Source organism: Rana temporaria, chromosome 3 (genome assembly GCF_905171775.1).
Source record: "Rana temporaria chromosome 3, aRanTem1.1, whole genome shotgun sequence".
Taxonomy (NCBI): domain Eukaryota; kingdom Metazoa; phylum Chordata; class Amphibia; order Anura; family Ranidae; genus Rana; species Rana temporaria.
This window is the reverse complement of record NC_053491.1, coordinates 345,998,392-346,018,325: the sequence shown is the minus strand read 5'-3', so window position 1 is coordinate 346,018,325 and position 19,934 is coordinate 345,998,392. Positions and strand designations below refer to the sequence as shown.

Sequence of the window (19,934 nt, the reverse complement as noted above, 5' to 3'; positions counted from 1 at the left end):
TACAGACCAAAAGTTTGAACACACCTTCTCATTCAATGAGTTTTCTTTATTTTTATGACTATGAAAATTGTAGATTCACACTGAAGGCATCAAAACTATGAATTAACACATGTGGAATTATACATAACAAAAAAGTGTGAAACAACTGAAAATATATTTCATATTCTAGGTTCTTCAAAGTAGCCACCTTTTGCAGCAGACACATCTCTAGAACTGTTAAGAGGAGACTGTGTGAATCAGGCCTTCATGGTAGAATATCTGCTAGGAAACCACTGCTAAAGAAAGGCAACAAGCAGAAGAAACTTGTTTGGTCTAAAGAACACAAGGAATAGACATTAGACCAGTGGAAATCTGCTTTGGTCTGATGAGTTCAAACTTGAGATCTTTGGTTCCAACCCCCGTGTCTTTGTGCGACGAAGAAAAGGTGAACGGATGGACTCTACATGCCTGGTTCCCACTGTGAAGCATGGAGGAGGAGGTGTGATGGTGTGGGGGTGCTTTGCTTTGCGTTTAGTTGGACCATCATTTATTTTTTAACAGGACAATGACCCCAAACACACCTCCAGGCTGTGTAAGGGCTATTTGAACAAGAAGGAGAGTGATGGGGTGCTGTGCCAGGTGACTACCTCTTGAAGCTCATCAAGAGAATGCCAAGAGTGTGCAAAGCAGTAATCAAAGCAAAAGGTGGCTACATTGAAGAACCTAGAATATGAAATATATTTTCAGTTGTTTCACACTTTTTTGTTATGTATAATTCCACATGTGTTAATTCATAGTTTTGATGCCTTCAGTGCGAATCTACAATTTTCATAGTCATGAAAATAAAGAAAACTCTTTGATTGAGAAGGTGTGTCCAGACTTTTGGTCTGTAGTGTGTGTGTGTGTGTATATAATCATCTCCTAGGTTCAGGCTTTATGCCAGTTTGTACCTCCTAGGGGGAGTGCTGGGAGGACTTGATGAGCCCAGCTGTATCATATGGGCTTGTTAGGTTCTCTACAAAAACTCCCAGCATGCTAAGAGATATGCTCCAACCTGGAACCAGACCTGTGTGAATAGTCTGAGGAGTGATCTTTGTGCTGTGAGACAAAGCCCGTGTGGCTACTATTACCAAAACTCTAACCAGCAGGGAGTTAGGGACTGGGGCAGCACTAGGCTGTACCCAGGCGTTAGTTAGGGAGACCGAGGTGTTTAGTAAGCGGTCAATTGACCAGGATTTATTTTTGTGTTTCTTTCGTTTTGTATATAGTTCAAATAGAATCTGCACCTTTTTGTTTTCCTCCTACCATCGTCTGTTGTGCCTAATTGTTTTTGTGTGCTGAACCCGTCCAGGGGGTCACACACACCCGCTGCCGGACTAACCCCCTCACACTATTCTCATTGAAAGTGAAAGTAAAAAAAAAAAAAAAAAAAGTAAGTCTTCCAATGTAGACACTAGTTCTGCTGACCTGGGGGACCCCAAGGGATTCCCAAACCTACTCTTCTCAGGTCTTCTGCACCGTGCTCCTGGCACCTCTTCTTCTTCTCGGTTGTTCCCCATAGAAAACCTACAAACGGGACATCTTTTCCCCCTGATAATATTGTTTTAAGCACTGTATGTTGAAATGTAAATGTTTATTGTAATACTAGTTACTGCTACACGCTGGTTACTCTAGCCACTAGGGTTCCCTTTACACTCCCAAAAGGTATACCAGATGTGTAAATGTGCTTTGCCAGGCATTATTTCATCTATATAGAAATATTACATTTGGTCAGTTCACAAAGGGAATAACCTGACTTAATCAATCCAGATACTACATGCTGTATCATGCAGTAAAAAAAACACAAGTACACGTTTTGCTTTGTATAAGACCGTTTTTTTTGTTTTTTTTTCCTTGGGTATGTATGTTTTGTAACTGCATACATACTTTATTAGCCTGACCTTTTGGCTCTAATTATAGAACTGGTTTAAACTGTTTCTGACAGCAAAAGGTTTTGAGATCACCAACCCCAGGTTAAATTGACCTAAATACATCTTCTGTAATGGATTGTTTCTTATTGTACAGCTGTTTGCATGTTGTATGTTCATAAAGTGTCAAGGCCCATATTGAGATAATAGTCGGAAACATATAAAAAGCTTTTCTATTTGTGGGGAAAAAAAGGATGCCAATTTTGTTTGGGAGGCACGTCGCATGACCGCGCAATCATCAGTTAAATTGACGCAGCGCTGAATCGCAAAAAGGGGAAAGGTCCTTTAGCTGCATAATGGTCCGGGTCTTAAGTGGTTAAAATTGATGACATATTCACTTTAAAGGGGTTGTATTTTTTTTTTAAATAACAAACATACCATACTTATCCTCCACTGTGCAGTTCGTTTTGCACAGAGTAGCCATGATCCTCGTCTTCTGGTGTCCCTCTGCGGCTGTCTCGGTTCCTCCCCGCAAGAGCTAACCCCCTTCTGGGAAGCGCTCTTCCAAGGGGGTTAGCTTGCAGGCGCGCTCCCGTGTGATACAGTGGTGCCCATATCTGGCAAGTGCATCACTCTGCCCCACCCCCCGGTGCGCCGTGTCATTGATTTGATTGACAGCAGCGGGGGCCAATGGCTGCGCTGCTATCGATCTCCAATGAAGAGCCGAGAAGACCGGGCCGAGAAGCCAGCGTGTTCACGACACAGGACTTTTGAGGGCTCGGGTAAGTTGGGGGGCTTGTAAGCATCGGATGTTTTTTCACCTTAATGCAAAGGATACATTAAGGTGAAAAAACGGGAAGCTTTACAACCCCTTTAAAGTCGAAGCAAATCCTAACTGAATGGCATTTTGTTTGCCGAAGCGTAGTGCATCGTAAATAATTGCCAAAAAAAATTATAAATACTAACATCCTCTTCTTCTCTTTCTATGTACTTCACTTCCTGTCTATAGACACTTCAACGATGGCTGCATGTTTTTTTTCAGGGTATGTTTACTAATGGTGGCAACAGTGGACTATGCCTGTGCAGCCCCTTAGTCTTCCCTGGGAGAGCCTGTGGCAGAGTGACGATGCAGGAGTATAGATGCGAAATTTGGACAGAGAAATGTCACTCTGTAACAGGAAGTGCCTGAACAATGAACTTCAAGGCAGGGTCACTAAGTATTATTTTAATGAATGCTGTGTTTTTAAAAAATAAAATAAAAATTACATTAAAGATTTTTCTTTACCTAGGTCATACTGCCATGTCCAGAAGGAATGGGCACTGGCAACGGCCAGCCCAGTATAGCCTCTTCTACTAGCAGTATGCCTCGGTTTTCTTGTCCCAAGTGAATGGTTGTCTTTTCAGCAGGCCCGCTGTGTTAAACACTCATTTTTTGCTAATATCCTTTCTCCTTTTCAATATTTTAATCCAATCAATATTCCTTTCTACATCACTGCTGAACATTGTCTTCTTGATTGCAGCTATCTGGCATGGCTGGCCTCAGCAGAAATAGCTTAAAAGTGACTTTGGGCACTGGGGTCCACCTAGAGCACTTTTCAGGATCTGTTTTGGTAAGTTAGCCATGGAGCTCTTTCCAGATCCAGAGTCGCTGGCTTTGCCTTAGTGCTTGCCCTGTCTCTGTAGACTCAGTAAGTAGACTGGTCAGTGAACACTGGGAACTACTTTATTTACTTAGATCACTGGGCAACTTTAAAATACCCTACTTCCTGCCTGTTTTTACTGTGGATGGGTTAATTCTGTGGGACTGAGGACTGGGTGAAGAAACGCGTGTACTATGCACTCTCTTTCTTGGCATACAGTGTCGAAGAAGCGTCCCCTACTGCTGCTCCTGCTTGAAAATAAAAACATTTGATCCATTTCTGTTTTCCTGAAGTGGTCACCTGTGGCTATCTGACTCTCCTCTTCCAGTTGTCGGTTTCAGTTTCATAAATACCTGAGACCTTGCCAAACCTTGGGGCTTCCACCTTGGTTTTTTCATGGGACAAATCTTCTCCTTCCTGAAGCTGGGTCTGGACCAATGTTTAGCTGTTGGCACTATATTGGCTCAAGTTTCTGCCCTTTTGATTCTGTTTCAGAGACCTTTTGGCCTCTCACTCTTTTGTAAAGACCTTTGTATAGGAGATCTACCATGTAGGCACCCCTCGTTAATTCTCCTGTAACTCCATGTGATCTGAATCTGTTTTTCTTTGCACTTCAAAAACCGCTGTCAACTCCTTTTCAGAGCTCAGGATCTGACATGGCATATTTATCTTGGAACACTTTCTGGTTTTGCATAGGGACAACTGGTACTGAGGTCCAGGACATCCTTCTTGTATTTCACTTCGACAAGGACATTGTTCTTCCAGCCCTCTGGCTTAAGTTCACCAAAAGGAAATTTCCTCTATTGCCTGGATGTGGCTCAGGCTGGAGAGTCTATTGTTTGGCCACCACTTTCTTTAGTATGGCTGATTCCCTTTTTTATTATACTGGATCAACCCTCTAAAGCAGTGGTCATCGACCCTGTCCTCAGGGTACACTTCCAGGCCAGATTTTATGTATTACCTTTGGGAGATGCAGACTAGAATACTGCAATCACCGAGCAGCAAATAATATCACCTGTGATGTATTTTAGTTATCTTGCAAACCTGGCCTGTTAGTGGGCCCTGAGGACAAGCTTGATGACCACTGCTCTAAAGAGTGCACCAGCTTCTCATGCTACTGTTCTATGTGGCTCCAGCAGACCATCATCCAAACTTATAGTACCAAGGATTGGGTTCTACCCTTTCCTGTCAGGGCACATTTTGCTAGATCTGTGAGTGACTTGGGTGTTTTGGAAGGCTTGTCTTCGGTTCGCAAGTTCTGTCAGGTGAATGTTGCAGCCTCATCTAAAAAAGTTTGCAGAAAAGTCTGAGCGTGTGTATGCTATGGGTGTGCTCGGCCAACTCCCTTCGGACAAAAATCCAAGGAAAAGTTTGTTTGAAGTCCGATCATGTGTATGAGGTATAAGAGCCATTGCAGTTTTTCTTCCCATTAAGGTGACATTTCAGAATTCATGGTTTAATGCTGAATGCTGAAGTAAAAAAACGGTTAAAATAAATAAATCAATACACATACACATACTTACCAGGCTTAGCCCACTGTCAGCAGATTCTTGATCACAGGAGAACAAAAGTAAGTGTATTCCTGTGACCCAGAAGAAAAGTATTGCCCAGATTTCTCTTATTAAATTTGCTTATTATATTTGCAATTACACACAAATCACAATACTTGTAAATATTTAATTGGACATTTTTTTTTTTTATATAAAAAATTTCCACATCTTTAGTTTGCATCTCATCAGTGGGTAGATATAGTAAAACTCTATTTCACATTTGAAATGATCAAAGCTATAGCACAAATCAGACCAGCCATGAAATGGCCGTGTTAACATATGACATAAACATCCTATAGTTCACAGTGACAGTACATTAACGATGATGTCGTCTCAACACAACCTGCAACCCAGTCACCAGCACCATCCAGCAATAGTTTGTAATCAATGCTATAGTGCATGTTCACTCTGTATAGGTGTTTATTAAATCTAGTCATGGCAGAGGTGTGGAGCCATTTGCCCAATATCTTATAGATTTTATCACAGATAAATGGGCATACATATGTTTTTCCAGCCAAATGGTGCTATTCATTTGTTGCTTCCAGTCCACAAATGTATGAGGGTTTGGAGAGGTCCAGTGCAAAAAGGTTAATTTTCAGGTCCCAAAAGGTGCTCGCAAAACTTCCTATTGGATATAGGATGCTAAGACAAAAGATGATCAACCCCCCTAATATACAGGTAAGAGGGTCCTTGAGAATATTAGTTTGAACCACTGCATTGAGCGTACGGTCAGCTGCAAAACTGGACACATTTTTCAAGTTTCTGGAGAATCTGCATGTACCGTATATGAAGGAATTTTTTTAGTTCTTTTACATGAAAAAATACACGTTTTTAGATTTAGGGTTTCAAATCTCTATTCAACGAATAATCTTTGTAGAGGACATGTTATTGCACTGCTAAACAAAACACTGAAGGACACAGGGTAAAAGAAATTTCCTTTTCATGTCTTGTCATTTACACAATTTGATCCCCCTCTATTCTACCACGCTTCACCTCTTTCTAAAATCAGAATTTCTCTTAATCCCATAATTGAGCCGACAGAATTGATGTGTGAATTAAATGCATGCTCCAGGAATTGCTTTCTCATATACCCTGTAGCTTTCCATAGGGTCAAACCTCCACAATTTGTATTAACACCTTTCATTGTTTATTTCTTCCATTTCTCTGCATGGTGATAACCATTTTTTTCCAGATGAATGTTATTAAAGGAAACCTATTCTCTTAAGCTTTTCTTGAATATACGTGTAAGATCAGTTTGATGAAAATAATGTGTGTTAATGTTTAAAAACAAAAAAAAATCGTTTGTTTGTAAATGTTGTATATGTACAGAAGGGCAGTCATAGTTGCTCATTACATACTTTGAGTTCTACTTCCTTCTTTGTAATGATAAATTGTAGTTGTACAATGCAAGTTTGAGTTGGTTGGCTTACTAAATCAAATCGCTGTCTGTGTGGCCGCTTTAGCATAAAAAATGTGACCGCTTTATCGGTTATCAGCTAGTATAAACACTCATCAAAAGGTAATGAACTGCTAAGGGTGGTAATTAAATGTGTACCTAATTGTAAAAAAATTAAAATAGATTACAGTTTTTATTTAGTTATAATAAAATATGTAAAAAAAAGATGTACACTCTCTTAACCACTTGCCATCCAGCGCATGACGATATACGTCGGCACAATGCCACGGCTGCACAAATGGGCGTACATGTACGTCCCCTTTAAATCACGACATTGTGGGCAACTATATCCGCCGGTGTCCCGTGATCATGTCAAAAACATTTTTTTAAAGATTTTGGGGGGATATTTATTATAGCAAAAAGTAAAAAAAAATGTGTTTTTTTTTTTTTTTTTTTTTTTTTTAAAATTCTCGGCCCTTTTTTTTTTTTGTGTGTGTGTGTATAGCACAAAATGCAGAGATCATCAAATACCATCAAAAGAAAGCTCTATTTGTGGGGGAAAAAGGGACGTCAATTTTTGTTTGGGTGCAACATCGCACGATTGCCCAATTGTCAGTTAAAGCGACGCAGTGCCATATAGCAAAAAATGGCCCGGTCATTGAGCAGCCAAATCCTCCGGGGGTAAGCGGTCTATGGACTTAAAGGTGCAGTCTAGCATAAGGGCATGTTTAGACATCCGGGGGCAGATTCACATAGAATTGCCCAGGCGCAGCGTATCAGAGATACGCTACGCCGCCGTATCTTACCTGGCTCTAAGTCTAATCCAGGAAGATTTCGCGCCATAAGTTAGTGTATCTCTTGGCGCGTATTTCAAATTGGGCGGGTAGGGGGCGTGATTCATTTAAATGAAGCGCGTCCCCGCGCCGATTGAACTGCGCATGCTCCGTTTTGAAATTTCCCGCCATGCTTTGCGGGAAATGACGTCGCAACAACATCATTTTTAGAACTTCGACATCACTTACGTCAATCCCTATTCACGGACGACTTACGCAAAAAAATTTTTTTTTACATTTTGACGCGGGAACGACGGCCATACTTTAACATGGCAAGTCTATCTATACGCCGCAAAATAGCAGCTTTAATTATACGCCGGAAAAAGCCGACTAGAGACGACGTAAGAGAATGCAACGACCGCGCGTACGTTCGTGGATTTCCGGAAAAAGCTAATTTGCATACCCGACGCTGAAAACGACGCAAACTCCACCCAGCGGGCACCGAAGTATTGCATCTAAGATCCGAAGCCGTACGCTTGTCGGATCTTACCCAAATGCCGTCGTATCTTGGTTTGAGGATTCAAACTAAAGATACGACGCGGGAAATTTGAAAGTACGCCGGCGTATCAGTAGATACGCCGGCGTACTTGCTCTGTGAATCTGCCCCCCTGTGCCTAAGCTTTGCTAGTTAGAGATGCTGTCCATTTACAAAAAAAGTGATGTCCTCTCATAGCCTACCCCTCCAGCAAGGTGTAATCTGCACTCCTCCACAGCCTCCTGCTTCATTATTAATACAAAATAGTGTAGCACTTTGAAATATAAATAATAATAATGAAATATATGTGCAAAATAAAAATGTGAATACAAGTGTCTATGATGCTAATATACAAGCATAAACATGGTATCCAAACAAATTAGTGATTCCAATAGTGCAATATAGGAATAACATCAATCCTACAGCAAAATTAAATAAAATAGTGAAGTCCCCAAAGAATTACTTGAGGAACAATACAATCCAAGTGAAAATGATGGGTTCTGCCCTAAGTGTAACTGAAGAATGCAGAGGTCAATTTGCAGCTTACCCAGGGGGTGGGGGGATTCATCCATTCATAGGAATCCTGTTTTTTTTTGTTTTTTTTTCATTCAGTTTGGCTGAATGAAAAATACATGTTTGAAATTGCCTATGTGTATTGGTAACATGACGGATGAAAGGCATCAAAAAAGTGATTCACCTTCTACTCATATTTCCTAACTGCCATCTTCTGCCAGATATTCTGTACCTATCTGGATTATGGTTACTCTATGGGGGGCTTGCAACACTGGCAAACAAGATCATTGCCTGGGAATTTCGAATGAATTGATAGCTGCAGATTCCCTAGCTAATTGTGCAAATGTTTCATAAGCCCAAGCAAAACTTTGGGCTACAAATTGATTATTTTCTCTTTATTATCATTTACACTTCGCAGTGTACGCACTTGCTATGGCTCTTTTAAATTCTATGGATTAGTCATAGTCCACTGAACATATGAATTATATCTCAAAAGGAATAAATGGGACTATGGTGCATGCAAGAAAAAGGGAAGCTTAGTTAGGGACCTTTTCACTAGGTCCCTAACTGTGTACAGAGGACACGAATGTACAGTGCATCCGGAAAGTGTTCCCAGCACTTTTTCTGCATTTTGTCATGCTACAGCCTTATTCCAAAATGAATTAAATTTATTATTTTCTTCAAGTCTACAAACCATGTCCCATAATGACAACGTGAAAAAAGTTTGTTTGAAATCTTTGCAAATGCATTAAAGATAAACGGAAAAAAAAATCCCATGTACATAATTATTCACAGCCTTTGCTCAATACAGTACTTTGTTGAAGCACCTTTGGAACCGATTACAGCCTCAAGTATTTTTTAATAATGATGCTACAAACCTGGCACAACTATTTTGGGCAGTTTCTCCCACTTTTCTTTGCAGGACCTCTTAAGCTCCATCAGGTTGGATGGGGAGCGTCGGTACACAGCCATTTTCAGATCTCTCCAGAGCTGTTCAATTGGGTTCATGGCTGGGCTCTGGCTGAACTACTCAAGGAAATTAACAGAGTTGTCCCGTAGCCACTTCTTTTGTTATCTTGGCTGTGTGCTTAGATTAATTGTCCTGTTGGAAGATGAACCCCCGCCCCAGTCTGAGGTCCAGAGCGCTCTGGAGCAGGTTTTCATCAAGGATGTCTCTGTACATTGCTGCATTCATTTTTTCCCTCAATGCTGATTAGTCTCTCAGTTCCTGCCTCTAAAAAAACATCCCTACAGCGTGATGCTGCCACCACCATACTTCACTGGGATGCTATTGGCCAGCTGATAAGCAGTGCCTGGTTTTCTCCAGACATGATGCTTGCCATTAAGGCCAAATAGTTCAATCTTTGTTTCATCAGACCAGAGAACTTTTGTTTCTCATGGTCTGAGTGTCCTTCAGGTGCCTTTTGGCAAACTCCATGTGGGCTGTCATGTGCCTTTTTTCTAGCCACTCTATCATACCGGCTTGATTGGTGGAGTGCTGCAGATATAGTTGTTTCTCTGGAAGGTTCTCCCCTCTCCACAGAGAAATGTTGGAGCTCTGTCAGAGTGACCATCTGGTTCTTGGTCACCTCCCTGACTAAGGCTCTTCTGCCCTGATCGCTCAGTTTTGCCAGGCAGCCAGCTCTAGGAAAAGTCCTGGCCACTGTGCTCATCGGGACCTTCAGTGCTGCAGAAATTTTTCTGTACCCTTCCACAGATCTGTGCCTCGATACAATCCCTTCTCTGGGGGCCTACAGAGAATTCCTTGGCCTTCATGGCTTGGTTTGTGCTTTGACATGCACTGTTAACTGTGGGACCATATATAGACAGGTGTGTACCTTTCCAAATCATGTTCAATTAACTGAATCTACCACAGGTGGACTCCAATCAAGTTGTGGAAACAGGATGCACCTGAGCTCAATTTTGAGGGCCATGGCAAAGGCTGTGAATACTTTGTACATGTACATGTGATAATTATTTTTGCAAAGGTTTCAAACAAACTTCTTTAACGTTGTCATTATGGGGTATTGTTTGTAGAATTCTGAGGAAAATACAAAATGTAATCCATTTTGCAATAAGGCTGTAATATAACAAAATGTGGAAAAAGTGAAGCACCATCAATACTTTCTGGATACAATGGTAAGTATTTAACATAGATGGCTGCCCCCCGAATAGGACAAATTTCTTTAAATCTTTGCTGCTAAAGTTTAAACTTATGTTTTTGCCATCCCTGGTTCCTCTCTCTCCTCCCCCCAACATGCTAATTATTTTTTTTAAATACCATTTTAATTTTGTACCTTATTTTAGACCCACCAAGGACCTCACATTGCCTTCATAAATGTTTGTGAGCAAATTGACATTTATCATAAAAATGACGGTTGTTAAAATTTGTGTTGGAGAACTACATAGTATTTTCATATATTTTCTTTATTATAGTAATTTACTATCAGTCCTAAATTTCTCCACAGTTTTCAGGTGTCGACTGTAAAGCTGCCAATTTCTGCATTAACTGATTGCAAGCAGTAGACCTTGATTATACAGAAGTGTTATTCTCATGGGAATTGTCCTCCAGCTAGTCCAGGCAGTGACCACTACCACCTCTACTATCCATTAGGTAGAAGCAGGATTTTTCCTTTCCATGTGCATTACCTGCTAAGCCCACTTCACTTGATTACTTTGTGGCTCCCTGTGGGACTTTTAGATTATGAGAATTTCATGTCAAGACCTGGTTTATTTATTTCTGTTATTTTTTTTCTTCTGTAAACAAAAGCAGAAAATCTCTCCATATACACTGCTCAAAAAAATTAAAGGAACACTTTTGAATCAGAACTCCTGGGCTATTGATCTGGTCCGTTAGGTAGCAGAGGGGGAGGGGTGTATACAGAGGGGGTTGTTAATCAGTTTCAGCTGCTTTGCTGTTAATTTCAATTAACAACAGGTGCACTAGATGGTCAACAATGAGGCGACCTCCAAAACAGGAATGTTTTTTCAGGTGGAGATGTCTGACATTTTTTTTTTTCCTACTGCTTATTTCTGACTGTTTTTCACTAGTTTTGCATTTAGCTAGGGTCAGTGTCACTACTGGTAGCGATACTTGGACCCTATAAAGGTTGCACAGGCAATCCAACTTCTCCAGGATGGCACATCAATACGTGTCATTGCCAGAAGGTTTGCTGTGTCTCCAGCACAGTCTCAAGAGCATGGAGGAGATTCCAGGAGATAGGCAGTTACTCTAGGAGAGCTGGGCAGAGCCGTAGAAGGTCCTTAACCCATCAGCAGGACCGGTATCTGCTCCTTTGTGCAAGGAGGAACAGGAAATGACCTCCAGCAGGCCACTGGTGTGAATGTCTTGTGTTCTTTTGCCCAAACAAGTCTCTTCTGCTTGTTGCCTTTCTTTGGCAGTGGTTTCCTAGCAGATATTCCACCATGAAGGCCTCATTCACACAGTCTCCTCTTAATAGTTCTAGAGATGTGTCTGCTGCAAAAAGGTGGCTACTTTGAAGAACCAAGAATATGAAATATATTTTCAGTTGTTTCACACTTTTTTGTTATGTATAATTCCACATGTGTTAATTCATAGTTTTGATGCCTTCAGTGTGAATCTACAATTTTCATAGTCCTGAAAATAAAGAAAACTCTTTGAATGAGAAGGTGTGTCCAAACTTTTGGTCTGTACTGTGTGTGTGTGTGTGTGTGTGTGTGTGTGTGTGTATATGTATGTGTGTGTATATATGTGTGTATGTGTGTGTATGTATGTGTGTATATATATAATATAATTTTATATGAATGTTGGTATGGTGAGGGTCTTCCCTTCCGTCATTATACTTTTTAAGCTTTTGGCAGATGCTGGAGCATTGAAACATGAGGTGCACAAGTTTTAATTAAGATTGTGTATATTCAGATGATATTAATTGATGTTCTCTTTTGACAGGTGTCCTGGCCATCCTCATTCCTCGCTTGGACATTGTCATCTCATTGGTGGGATCTGTAAGTAGCAGCGCTCTGGCTCTGATAATCCCACCTCTTCTAGAGATTGTCACATATTACTCCGAAGGTCTTAGTCGCTGGGCCATAGCCAAGGACATTTTAATCAGCCTGGTGGGCTTCCTGGGATTTGTGCTTGGAACCTACGTGACCTTATGGGAGCTGCTAGCACCAGAATCTCATCCAGGTCATCTTAACACCACTCTGTATGTGATTCAATAAAGGCTGATGTTTCCCCTCAAGATATCTGCAGGTACTGGGGAAAGGTGGAAGCTTGAGAGATCAAAATGTTCTCTTTTATAAATGTACACTCTCGCACCATCACTGTCTCATGAATGTATGTATTCTAGCTTCTTTAAGATTGATAAAACTTTGATGTCTGTACTTACAACTATTTAATAATTGAGTTTTTCTTTTATTGCACATATTAATGTAAATCTATGATCTTGCTTTATTGTCCCCAATTCACTGAGATGTTTATAATGTTTAAAGAGGCAGTCTACCCTGATATTTCAGTTTCAGCAGGACTTTTGTCAATAGAACCACCTACTGACTTCTGAAATTTTTGAGAACTAGAATGGGGAGAGCTCTACAGTGAAGCTCCCAGGCCTACCTACCTATACTACTTACGGTCCCTGTGCAAAAAAATGGAAATTTATTTAACCTCCCTGGCGGTATGATTCTTTCCGAAAAAACATGCTGAAAGCGGTACCATTATTTGCAAGGAAATTTTGCGTTTTATATTGTAGGTCTGTAATTTTTAGAAATAACTCACTTAAATCTGACCAAACAAGATTCTAATAGGCATCCCGGGTATGACATTTTTTTAAAAACAAAATTATAAATTATAATATAATAAATAATTATAACAAATAATAATATAATTATAATAAAAATTATTCAATAATGTAATCAAATTAAAATCACTGAAATTTGCTCAGTTGCAGAATTGTTGCTGTCATTTTTTTTTTTTTATGACGAATTTCCCCACAAATCGCTATCGCACAATTCTGCAAGTGATTATAATTTATTATCGCTGTTTTTTAGCTGATCTAAAACTATTTTTGACATAAAGGGACACTTTTGGTTGCTATGGACAATCTACAGTTTGCAGGGAGAAAAAAAGGTTTTTATTATATAAAATGACATGCATGACACAGGACAGACCACTAGGGACAGGGGGGGTGTGTTTTTTTTACATACAGTACTGTAATCTATAAGATTACAGTATACTGTATGTAAGGTGTTTGTTTACGTTTTTGAATTTGGCGCCGTTCTCCGTCCCCGTGCGTCGTAACGTCGCAGGGAACGGAGATCGGCGTCACACGGAGGCACTATGTGAATCGAGCGAGGTCCCGCTCGCTCACACAGCGCGGTGGCATCGCTGGATCCAGGGACAAGGTAAGTAAAAAGTGCCTGTGGATCTAGCGAGGCAAGCCCGAGACTGACTCGGGGTTACCGATCGTAGCAGGAAAATCTAACCCCGAGTCAGTCTCGGGAACACCGCCAGGAAGGTTAATCTTGATGCCACAACTTGGATTTCAAGATATATATATATATATATATATATATATATATATATATAATATATATATATATATATATATATAAAAATAATAATAATTTGGTTACTGCATGCTGCCTATAACCAACATATCTGATCTGACTATTTTAAATTGGCATATTTATATACAACGAGTAACTCCCACCTTTTGAGAGAGGAAAAAAAAGCCACCCTGGATGGTCTATGTACATTGCATTTATTTTAACAAACTTTGTTGCAGGTTTATACCTGTTTCTGCTCTCAAGAATGTTTTATAATGGTATTAAGTCAATGTGCAAAGTGAATCTGAATAGGAGTGGCTTTTTAAGTGACGTCCATTGTTCGTTTTTTTTTTTTTTTTTTTTTTAAATGACTTTGCATTTTTGTGTAAATATGAGATCGGAGGTCTTTTTGACCCCAGATCTTATATTTAAGAGGTCCTGTTGTACTTTTTTTTAATTATTATAATATACTTGTGTAGCAATTGTATATGCTTTATTTTTTATTTTTTCCCATGAAAGTGGAGTTACCCTTTAAAATTGGGGAATTCCACAAGCCCATAATTATTTCCCGGTGTTCATCAATCTCCTTTGTAAAAACTTTTAGTTGATGCACACTATCCAGTTACACTTTAGTGTTATCAACATCATCTTTTTGGGAGGTTAAGTGCCAATATTCTTAGTAGGTGTTAGATTTTTTTTTTTTATATATTTATTTTGCATGAAGTAGATAACTTGCCAGCATTAGCTCTTCATACCAAAGGGAGCAGTGCAAATAAATATGATTCTCGCTACATTCTTATGATGACTTTTAATAGGAATATACAGGAAATCAACTTGGACTGATGACATCAAAAGTCTGTTGGGTAGAAGGAGATCTCCTGCTAAGGTTGTTGAGAGTTGTAAATACCCTATTTGTCAAAAGCCATCCCACTCCAGCCTAAGAGCCGGTTCACACACAGACAGCATGAGTTTGGGGGCGACTCGGCAAGGCGATCTCAAGACGACTTGAGAGGCAACTTGCAAAATGACTTCTGTATTGAAGTCAATGCATATAGCCCCCAAAGTCATACAGGAACCTTTTTCTAAGTCGGAGCAACTTGCCTCGCTCCTATTAGAACGGTTCCATTGAATAGAGCAGACTGCGACAAGGTCGCCCCTGTGTTAACCGGCTCTTATTAAAAAATAAATAAAAAAACTGGGTATGGTTCATTCTAAAGCTTTTGGGGTATTTTGGAATATACACTAGTGAATGTCACAGAAATGGGTGCTTTAAAAAAAAAAAAACCTTGTTTTCTCTTTAGACTCCTGGTGGCATTGGGTCCCCAGATAGATTTATACATTTGTAATTCCCATATTTTCCCCTGGGTTTACATTATTTGAATGTCTGACTTACTAAACTGCAAATGCCAGCTGCTTCCTATAATAGGCCCATGATTGTAACTGTGTTGTCATCTGACAATATACATGGTGCTTTAAAATATTGAGGCCTTGTCCACCCCATACGTACAGAAAAATTGATGGAAAAATAAGTAGCAAATTTGATTTGCATAGAATATTTTGGTCTTCACACAATGTGAAGAGATGCGCATATTGATTACGAAGGTCTCTGCAAGGACATAAAACGTTTTTCTGTGTGCCCTGTTCATAGTATAACACTACTGTTTCTCTGTGCAGGAATCTGCAACTTAAATTCTCTGCAAGGGCACAAAGGGAAACAAAAAAAATTCTATTGTGTTTAAGGGCATATTCAGACATGTACAGTTGTGCTCATAAGTTAACATACCCTGCCAGAATTTGATTTCTTGGCCATTTTTCAGGGTATATGAATGATAACGCACAATTTTTTTTTTTCACTCATGGTTAGTGTTTGGTTGAAGTCATCTATTATCAATCAACTGTTTACTCTTTTTAAATCATAATGATAACAGAAACTACCCAAATGACCCTGATCAAATGTTTACATACCCCAGTTCTTAACCGCTTGATTACCATCCCGGCGCATCACGCATCACGGTAAATCGCTGCTGTTAACGGCGGTTTACCACGTGATCGCTCCGTCCAATGACGGAGCGATCACTTGTAAACAAACCGGCGTCATGTGATGACGCCGGTTCCTCCCTCCCCTCTCTGTACCGAACGGTACAGTGTGAGAGGGGAGAGAGCGGATGCAGCACGAGGCTGGATCTGTGACAAATGTAGTCACAGATCCAGCCATCCATCCATCCCTACATGTCAGCTATCCCCTGCCCATACTGTGCAATACCCCACAATACCCTGCAACGTCGCCTATGGGGATTTTTAAGTAGCGAAGTTTGGCGCCATTCCACGACCGTGTGCAATTTTGAAGGGTGACATGTTGGGTATCTATTTACTCGGCGTAACTTCATCTTTCACATTATGCAAAAGAATGAAGAAAAAATACTAAATTTTCTAAATTTCTATAACAGAAACAAAGAAAAATTCTTTTTTTTTCCAGAATATTTAGTCTTTTTTTTCTCTTATAGCGCAAAAAATAAAAAACCCAACGGTAATTAAATACCACCAAAAGAAAGCTCTATTTGTGTGAAAAAAAGGACGAAAATTTAATTTGGGTACAATGTTGTATGACTAAGTAATTGTCATTCAAATTGTGAGAGCACCGAAATCTGAAAATTGGTCTGGTTATTAAGTGGATTTACGTGCCTGGTGGTCAAGTGGTTAATTCCGTGTATTGCCCCCTTTAACATCAATGACACTTTGAAGTCTTTTGTGGTATTTGTGGATGAAGCTCTTTATCTTCTCAGATGGTAAAGCTGCCCATTCCTCTTGGCAAAAAGCCTCCAGTTCTTGTCAATTCTTGGGCTGTCTTGCATGAACTGCACGTTTTTGAGATCTCCCCAAAGGGAGATATTGCGGTCAGGAGACTGAGATGGCCACTCCAGAACCTTCACGTTATTCTGCTGTAGCCAATGACAGGTCGACTTAATTTTCCGTTTTATTTATTGGAGTTTGAACACTGCTGAGATTGGCATTCTCAATTCCTTGAATATCTTTTTATATCCATTTTCTGTTTTATACAGTTCAACTACCTTTTTCCCGCAGATCCTTTTGACAATTCTTTTGCTTTCCCCATGACTCAGAATCCAGAAACGCCAGTGCAGCACTGGATGAAAGATGCAAGGGTCTGTCAGGAGTCCTGAAATTAATTTACCTTTTTATACACACATACTAATTACAAGCAAACAGATCACAGGTGAGGATGATTACCCTTAATAGCAATTCAAACCCTTTTGTGTCAACTTGTGTGCATGTTATCAGGCCAAAATCACCAGGGTATGTAAACTTTTGATCAGGGTCATTTGATTAGTGTCTGTTGTCATGATTTTAAAAAAGAGTAAACACAGTTGATAATAAATGGCTTCAGCCAAACACTAACCATGAGTGAAAGAAAAGTTTTTTTTGTTATCATTCATAGTCTCAAAAAAATGGCCAATAAATCATAAATTCTGCCAGGGTATGTATATAAATATACAGTTGACTTTCCCACCTAAGTGTCATCAGTTTACAGAGTAGGCACTACTGCAAGACTGGTTTAAAATTTTAATTGAGGTTTGCCTCGTTCTTCCTTTTTTGCCTTATTCTTTAACGGTGCACTTGTAGAACATGTTGCTATTGTGTTGAATATCTAATCTCTGGCGGGGACAGATTTAGTTAGTATTTAAAGTAAATTTTTCTCTAAATGAACAAATGTTTATTATAAGTTGGTTTGTATAAAAGTGTTTTAGTAAAAATACTTAAATATTTCTTCACATTAATTTCGCATAGGGGCTGCTACGGAAGCGACTAAACTAGGTTTTTTCCGCTTCCGGTATTATGAATTTTGGAGGGTAGAAATCTGGGTATTTATAAATATTATGTGAGACCTAATTCTTGTTTTTAATTTCTGACTTGATCAATGTATGGATTATTGGCCACTCATGCATATTCTGGGCTCATCACAGAGCTGAATACAGGAACTATAGTATTACATTTGGACTGCCGCTTTCAAGTTTTAATGTTTTCTGGTATGGTAGGAGAGGGATGAAATGGAGTAGTTTACTTTCTACTTTGCCTATATTGCATAAGTCCTGGCCAACCCCCGAAGATTTATTATTTTTCACTTGGCCAGGAAACGATTTAGGTTCAAGAAGAACATCGGACATTATCTTGCAAATCAAATTGGATTTGTTCTGTCTGCATACAGTGTTACAGAATTGTATTTTAGTTTTTGCGGTGGTAGTTCCTCGCTTGTTCTGGTTAAACCCTGATTTTAGGGTCAATAGGTCTGTGGCTAAATTTATGGAATATCCTTTAGGCATGAACGTTTGGAAGGTGGTCTGCCAGGTTGGTACAGACCTGACAGAGTTCTCTTGTCTCATATCGCACTTGATATATTCAATTTGGACTTAGTTTTGTGAGGAATTGGCCACTGCCGGGGTGGGTTGCCAGACTCATTGTGGATGAGTCTGGCTGGTGGATTATATGTGAAGTTTGTTATTGGCTTGAGATTTCAATAGCTGAGTTAAATCTAGTAATTGGTATAAATAAATAAAAATATATATATATTATATATATTTATTTGCATTGTATATTTTAAATAATTTGTTAAGCTTTCAAAAAGAGATTTTTAAACCTAATAATAAAAGGTCACGGCCTATTAATCCACCAAGTGGATGTCCAGTTGTTTTTTATTTCAAAATTTTAAATATGGTTAATTGTTTTGCTTACAGTCCCATTTTATCAAAACTGTTTGGTATAGCTAACTTCATATTTATTATTCGACAGGAATATGTCTGATTTTCTTTGTCATCCTGACTAATTGTGTAGCAGCCATACACAATAGGAAGTACAGCAATGCCAACACATTTTCAAATGTTATTTGGCTACCTATGGAAGATATTAGGCACTTTCAACATAAATAAAGCATTAATGTATAGAGAATTACTGCGCTATTATGAAGGAAGGATAGCTGCGGACACTACAGTGTGACAAAATTCTGTAAAGGATGAAAGTGAAAAATGCAGTGCTAAATAGAAGATAAATATGTATGAAACCAAAAGTGTTTAAGTGAGTGATAAACCTGTATAAACTGATATGGATTAAATAGGTTTGTATCAATATTAAAGTGAAAAGTGCTAATAAAAACATATTTGTGTGCAAACTCAATTGCTGATGGCCACAAAGCATTGAACGATGAACAAAAACAATGGGCTGAGAAATGGAAAGTTCACCAACATCCACACATAAAAGTTGGCAGGGAAAACTGAACAAATCTAGAAATGGAGTTCTGGGGAAATGTCTATTCAATGCAGACAATTATGGATGGTGATCTGTTACAGGATCACCGGGGATGCTGCATCCGCCACCCAGGGGAGAGGGTGGGTACTCTTACTGGAAACTGTGAACTCTTATGTCAGCAACAGTGAGTCAAACCAGCGTAAGAATAGAGGCAGGAACTCTGGAATTCCAAGCAGGGCCAGATTCCTGACAAGGCCACCGAGGCCAGGCCTTGGGGCGGCAGTGGGTGCTCGCACAGCGGGAGCAAGGGGCGGGTGTATTACTGTTATCTTGTGCAAAGGGCGGGTTTATTACTGTTATATGGTGTACGGGCAGATGGCTCTGCAAGGGGTGGGTGTATTACTGACATATCGTGCAAGGGGACAGAGATGATAAAAATGTTGATGGCCATTTTCAATACTTGTCAGAGTATATTGTTATTATGCTTATGTCTTAACCCCTTCACCACAGAATGGCTACAGAAGATGTATAAACATGTATTATGGATGTACACCATATAACAGTAATAAACCCGCCCCTTGCAGATCTGCCCATTGCACGAGATAACCGTAATACACCCGCCCCTTGCTCTGTTCGAGCATTCTATCACATGGGGGCTCAGAAGCCCCCTATGTGATGGTGTGTGTGTGTTTTGGGGGGCGGCATTGAAGTACCTGGCCTTGGGGCGGCAAAGGGAGTAAATCTGGGCCTGAGTCCAGGTCCAATGTTCCAACTCCTTGTCGAAGGAATGATCATAAATTCGGTCATAAAAGAAGTTAAGGGGGCCTCCCCATAGTATAGATAAAAAATGGATGGG

At 39.8% G+C, this 19,934-nt stretch overlaps 1 protein-coding gene across 1 annotated transcript in view; it reads left to right on the top strand.

Moving 5' to 3' along the window:
• LOC120932615 (proton-coupled amino acid transporter 1-like) overlaps positions 1-12,671 on the top strand; it is a 116,846-nt gene extending 104,175 nt beyond the window's left edge. The window contains exon 11 of the mRNA XM_040345129.1: positions 12,225-12,671. Within this exon, the coding sequence (XP_040201063.1) occupies positions 12,225-12,499 (275 nt within the window). The 3' untranslated portion in view covers positions 12,500-12,671. The remainder of the gene's footprint in view (positions 1-12,224) is intronic.
• The last annotated feature ends 7,263 nt before the right edge of the window (positions 12,672-19,934 follow it).